The following is a 6236-nucleotide window of genomic DNA, read 5'->3' as shown; positions in this document are numbered from 1 at the left end:
CGCAAAGTGGGCAGCTACACAAGCCTAAACTTTTTGTGGCTAATTTTTTGTTATTATGGATATATATTTATTAAAAATTAAAACACTTATAATAGATACTTTTTTTTCTAGCTCGTCCAGGGCATTTGAGGATATTTAAATCCTCAGAACCGGCCATGCCTTTAATCATTGGTCCTTAGGGAAAATTTGTTATTGAGGATTAAGAACTTTATAGAATAAGTATGCCAGCTATAAGATGATCCTATTTGTGAATACTTTTTGTTTATGAACATTCAAGTGGTAGTAGTGGTATGGTGATGGGAAGTAATGGTACATGCAATTTAGCAATTCTTAGAGTCATTCTAATATTTAATCACCCAATCAATAATTCTCCATCCCGATTCATCAAAAAACTGTTATATTACAAGTCAAATGACTACATTTTTTTGTACCACTTTCCTCCTCTATTTTTCCATCATTCTACAATCGGGCAAAAAGAGTTAATAAAAAGAACCATCACTTTGCTTACCAAAAATACTACGACCATATGTGGCACTCATCAAGTCTAGGACGAGAGGGAGCTGCAGGGTTACAAAAGAAGTAATTGGTAGGCATGTCAAGACAGCTATAGGAATAAGAAATCTTGAGTTCCTATTGCCAAACACGAGGTACAATGTTGCAGCAAAAGCTATTATCATGGCTGTGGTTGAGATGAACAATGTAGCCAAACCAATTATTAACTTTGTAGGCAACTTTAAGAGAAAGTCTTGTTCAGCGAAACATGCAGTGAGAATCGACAAAAACATTAACAATGAAGTAACAGCTGCGAACAATGATATGGCATCTGATATTGCAAATACTGTGAAGGCGGTGCTATTGGTAAAAACTGGTATCCCAGTGTCCTGATTGCTTCCTCCTGGCACTATAATTGCTGCTGCAAACACAATGGTAATGATTAATGCAGCTGTGATCGTGTAGGACTCTGCAGTGGACTTCATCCATTTTTCTCCTTCAATCACCAACTCCTTGTGTTCTCTAGTAAATACCGTTTGTGGTGTTTCATTGAAAGAGTTCTTTTGCATGATGCTTAGAGGACAAATGAATCTTTCCACTTCCTACAAGATTACAATATGTTAGTATGTTACACATGGTTGATGAATACTTATGGCACGTCTTTTAATATCAGCTATGTCAATTTTGAATCATCGAGGTTCATACCTTAAACCATTGTAGTTCTCGTTGTATCTGTAAAGCTGCACCCGATATAAGATTTAATTTGTTGGATGGTTCCAATCTTGCAGCTAGATGCAACAGGTTATTCCCCGAAGAGTCGAGTGTCCGATATATATTCTTATGTTCACTCATCTGATAAAGTAGGTTGTAAACTTTTTCCGAACGATTTATTGCAGCATACAGAATAAAGTTGTGCCCATCTTCGTTAGTACTCCAAATTGCATTTGGGAACAAATTCACAATTTCTTCTACAACCTCGTATGCATTTTGTCTCGTGGCTTCAAGAATCGGATTCGTATAATAGTGATGGTAAGAGCTGGAGTGATTTGTTTGCTTTATCAAGTCACATACTGTTGGTTTAAACTTCTTAAACAATGATAATTTGCTTGCTTTAATCTGCTATTATGAATCAAAACAAAGCAGGAAGAAAGCAAAACAAACAAAGAAGGACAATAGACAGCAAGGGAAAAAACGTGCTGGGAAAAAATATGGAGCAAGGAGAAAACTTTTTTAATGCTTAAGGCTCAAGTTCTTCATCAAAGAAAAAAGTAAATAATTACACCTATATATAGGAAACAAAAAAACGTGACCTCTACTTTTCCTAGACTTGTTGACCAAGCATTAAAAAAGTTTTCTCCTTGCTCCATATTTTTTCCCAGCACGTTTTTTTCCCTTGCTGTCTATTGTCCTTCTTTGTTTGTTTTGCTTTCTTCCTGCTTTGTTTTAATTCATAATAGCAGATTAAAGCAAGCAAATTATCATTGTTTAAGAAGTTTAAACCAACATTTGGTATCAGAGCGAATCTGGTGCGATGTCGAACAAAGAAGGATCGGTTACTCTTCAATACCCAATGCTGTCTAAGACGAATTACGCAGCATGGTCGATAAAGATGAAGATTTATATGCAAGCTCAAGAGGTGTGGGAAGCCATAGAGCCGAAGAACCCACAAAATCCGGTGGGTGCAAAGAGAGACAAGATGGCGATGGCTGCCATCTACCAAGCAAGTCCGGAGGAGGTTCTATTGACGATTGCGGAGAAGCAAACGGCAAAGGAAGCTTGGGAAACACTCAAGACGATGTACTTGGGAGCAGATCGAGTCAAAACAGCCAAAGTTCAAACTCTCAAAGCTGAATTTGAGATGATGAACATGAGTGAATCAGAGACCGTGAACGATTTTTCTACAAAACTTGGAGGTATTGTGAGCAATATTCGTGCTCTTGGTGAAACCGTTCAAGAATCCTACATAGTAAAAAAGTTGTTACGAGCCGTGCCTTCCAAATTTGTTCAACTTGCATAAAAAATTGAACAATTTGGAGATCTAGACGAGATGACATTTGAAGAGGTGGTCGGAAGATTAAAAGCTCATGAGATTCGTATTGGGGTTCATAAAGAACCCGAGGAGAAGAAGCTATTGTTAACGCATGAAGAGTGGACGGAACGAGCAAAGAAGAAAAATAATGAAGATCGTTCAAAACAACGCAAAAACAATTATAACAATAATCGAGGTGGAAAAGGACGAGGACAAGGAAAAAGTGGTTACAACAACTCCAACAAAGGACGAGGTGGTGGTAATCAACAAAACAAAGGAAAGAATGAATCGTATCAACCTCGTGACAAATCAAAAGTTCAATGTTATAATTGTCAAGAGTTTGGTCATTACGCTGCTGAGTGTAAGAACCCACGTCGTGAGAGGAATCATGAAGCTAACCTACCTCAAGGACAGAATGATCATGAGCCGGCACTTCTGCTTGCAGCCCAAGTAAACGATGAAGTTTACTTGAATGAGGAAAAAGTTAATCCCAAGCTAAGATCAAGTGAACAAACTCCAACCCAATCAAAAGTGTGGTATCTCGACAATGGAGCAAGCAACCACATGACTGGCGAAAAAAGCAAATTCCGAACACTTGATCTGTCTACTAGAGGTTATGTGAAATTTGGTGATGGATCTAGAGTTCGAATAGAGGGGAAGGGTTCAATCATGTTCAAATGCAAGAATGGTGAAAGTAGATTGTTGAAAGAGGTATACTATATACCAAGGTTATGTAGCAACATTATTAGTTTGGGACAATTAGCTCAACATGGAGATCGGATTGTGATGCTTGGATTATATTTATGGATTCATGATCCACAAGGAAAACTATTATTGAAGGTTCAACAATCAAGCAATCGTTTGTACAAGGCCATACTTGAAGAAGAAGTCTCAAAGTGCTTACTTGCAGAACAAGGCGAGGCATCTTGGCTATGGCACAAGCGGTTTGGACATGTTAACTTCAATGCACTAAAACACATGGCTGATACAAGTATGGTGGAAGGCTTACCCAGAATTGAAATTCCTACAAGCTTGTGTGAAGCTTGCTTAATCTCCAAGCAAGCTCGAAAATCCTATCCAAAGCACACCAAATTTAGAGCTAAAGAACGACTAGAACTCGTGCATGGAGATCTTTGTGGTCCGATCACACCACCAACACCAGCTGGAAATAGATATTTTATGTTACTTGTCGATGACTATACACGAGTTATGTGGGTTTATATGTTGAAAAACAAGGATGACGCTTTAATTGCTTTTAAGAAATTTAGAGCACAAGTTGAAGTTGAAACGGGTTTAAAATTAAAAAAATTTCGAACCGACCGGGGTGGTGAATTTTTATCAACACAATTCACTACATATTGTGAAGAAACCGGGTTGAAACGCCACTATACAACACCATATTCCCCTCAACAAAACGGTGTTGTAGAAAGACGCAACCGAACAGTAGTAGAGATGGCGAGAAGCAATCTAAAAGGGATGAATGTTCCAAAAGTCCTATGGGGTGAAGCCGTAAGTCACTCAGTCTACATCCTAAATCGTATAACCACAAAAGCCTTAAAAGAGTCAACACCTTACGAGCTATGGACCGGTCGAAAGCCAAACATTGATCATATGAGAGTTTTTGGGTGTGTTGCTTATGCAAAAATAGTCGGCACACATCTAAAAAACTAGATGATAGAAGTAAGAAGCTAGTACACTTGGGAGTTGAAAAAGGTACAAAAGGTTATCGGCTACTTGATCCGGAAACCGGAGCAATTTGAGTGGGAAGAGATGTAATTTTCGAAGAAGATGCTAAGTGGGAGTGGGGACCTACAACAAAGTTCAAAGCCATGACAAATGGAACATTCACCTTTGATATCATGCTTGATATTGAAGCTGAACAGGAAGAAGATATCCATCCAGATTTTAATGAAGAATATACACCAGACGATAGCCCGGTTACACCTCAATCATCACTTGATAGTTCATCCGAAAGTGAAGCTCCACAAAGATATCGTAGTTTGGCCGATATTTACGAAGAAAGTGATGAACTTATGTTTTTACAAGACGAAGAAGAACCGGTAAATTTCTCAAGTGCAAGTGAAAGTGAAGAATGGATGGAAGCTATGAAAAGTGAGTTAAGTGCAATTGAGAAAAATAAAACATGGAGTTTAGTTGAGTTGCCAAAGGATAGAAGACCCATTGGCTTAAAGGGGGTGTACAAGATCAAACGAGACCCGAATGGAAAAATATTAAAATATAAAGCAAGGCTAGTCGCTAAAGGCTACGTACAAAAACAAGGCATAGATTTTGATGAAATGTTCGCACCAGTTGCTCGTTTGGAAACCATTCGAATCATACTTGCTCTTGCTGCTTCAAATCAATGGAATGTACATCACCTTGATGTAAAATCAGCTTTCTTAAATGGCAATCTAGAAGAAGAAGTTTATGTGACACAACCGGAGGGATTCGTGAAGAAAGATAAACCAAAAATGGTGTACAAATTAGCAAAAGCTTTGTATGGTTTGCGCCAAGCTCCACGAGCTTGGAATTTTCGCTTAAACCAATGCATGAAAGAGATGGGGTTTGAAAGGTGTCCACAAGAGTATGCAGTTTACACAAAGAAAAACAAGGGGAGCATACTAATAATTGGTGTCTATGTTGATGATCTAATTGTCACCGGAAGTCACAAGGATGAGATAATCAAGTTCAAACAACAAATGAGCAAGGAGTTTGAAATGAGTGACCTTGGGATGCTAACTTACTATTTAGGCATCGAGGTTAATCAACATAAAAATGGTCTCACATTGAGACAAACGAATTATGCTAACACCATCCTAAAGAAGGCCGGGATGTTTGATTGTAATCCTTGCAGGTACCCCATGGAGTCAAAGCTACAATTGACTAAGGATGAAGAAGGTGAACTCGTGGACCCTACCTCATATCGAAGCATCATAGGAGGGCTAAGATATCTTACTCACACACGACCCGACATAGCTTATTCTGTAGGCATTGTGAGTCGTTTCATGGAGAAACCAACCAAGCAACATCAAGTAGCTGTGAAGCACATACTAAGGTATGTAAAAGGAACTGTGGACTATGGTTTATCATATACGAAAGGTGGAAAGAATTGCGTGATTGGATACACTGATAGTGATCTAGCAAGAGATGTTGAAGATAGAAAAAGTACAAGTGGAATGGCGTTTTACTTAGACAACCGTCTTGTTACTTGGAGTTCACAAAAGCAAAAGTGTGTTGCATTGTCATCATGTGAAGCAGAATTTATGGCAGCTGATAATGCAACATGTCAAGGCATTTGGATAAGTAGGTTGCTTGGTGTGTTGACCGGAAGAAAACTTGGTCCATTTTGTGACAACCGTCAAAATTGAGTCAAGTCAAAGTCAAACAAAGTCAACAAGTCAAAACCAATCGATTCAATTAACCCTTGTATATTAGGGTTTACACTATGTAATTACTGTACAATGCAATATTTTAATGAGAGAAACATTATTTGGAAAGTTCGTGTGTTGAATTTCCTAAGTCTCAAATGCAGTAAACATTGAACCAAAACGATAAAAAAATTATTGCACACTCATCGGGAGTGTGTACGACACTAAAACACGGTTTAACGGGGTTTACGAACCTTGCGTTGTGAAGCCGGACACTCAAATTAATCACAAACGAAACCTCTCTAAATCGTTTTCACTCTATCTCTTTCTATTTGAAATCTCTCCCA

The 6236-nt window shown here is 38.3% G+C and overlaps 2 protein-coding genes across 2 annotated transcripts; one reads left to right on the top strand and one right to left on the bottom strand.

Moving 5' to 3' along the window:
- Positions 1-384: 384 nt before the first annotated feature.
- LOC145126795 (uncharacterized) lies at positions 385-1859 on the bottom strand. The gene is made up of 4 exons (XM_079062095.1): positions 1803-1859; positions 1198-1608; positions 573-1094; positions 385-459 (listed from the first exon to the last, which is right to left on the bottom strand). Exons 1-4 carry the CDS (start codon positions 1857-1859, stop codon positions 385-387), a joined length of 1065 nt encoding a protein of 354 aa, XP_078918221.1.
- A 164-nt stretch (positions 1860-2023) lies between these two features.
- On the top strand, positions 2024-2509 carry LOC145126794 (uncharacterized). Its single transcript, XM_079062094.1, has one exon. It carries the CDS (start codon positions 2024-2026, stop codon positions 2507-2509), a length of 486 nt encoding a protein of 161 aa, XP_078918220.1.
- The last annotated feature ends 3727 nt before the right edge of the window (positions 2510-6236 follow it).

The sequence above is a fragment of the Lactuca virosa genome, chromosome 7, assembly GCF_052849685.1.
Source record: "Lactuca virosa cultivar CGN04683 chromosome 7, Lactuca_virosa_CGN04683_v6, whole genome shotgun sequence".
NCBI lineage: Eukaryota > Viridiplantae > Streptophyta > Magnoliopsida > Asterales > Asteraceae > Lactuca > Lactuca virosa.
The sequence above is the reverse complement of the archived record's forward strand: the minus strand, read 5'-3'. Positions and strand labels throughout refer to the sequence as shown.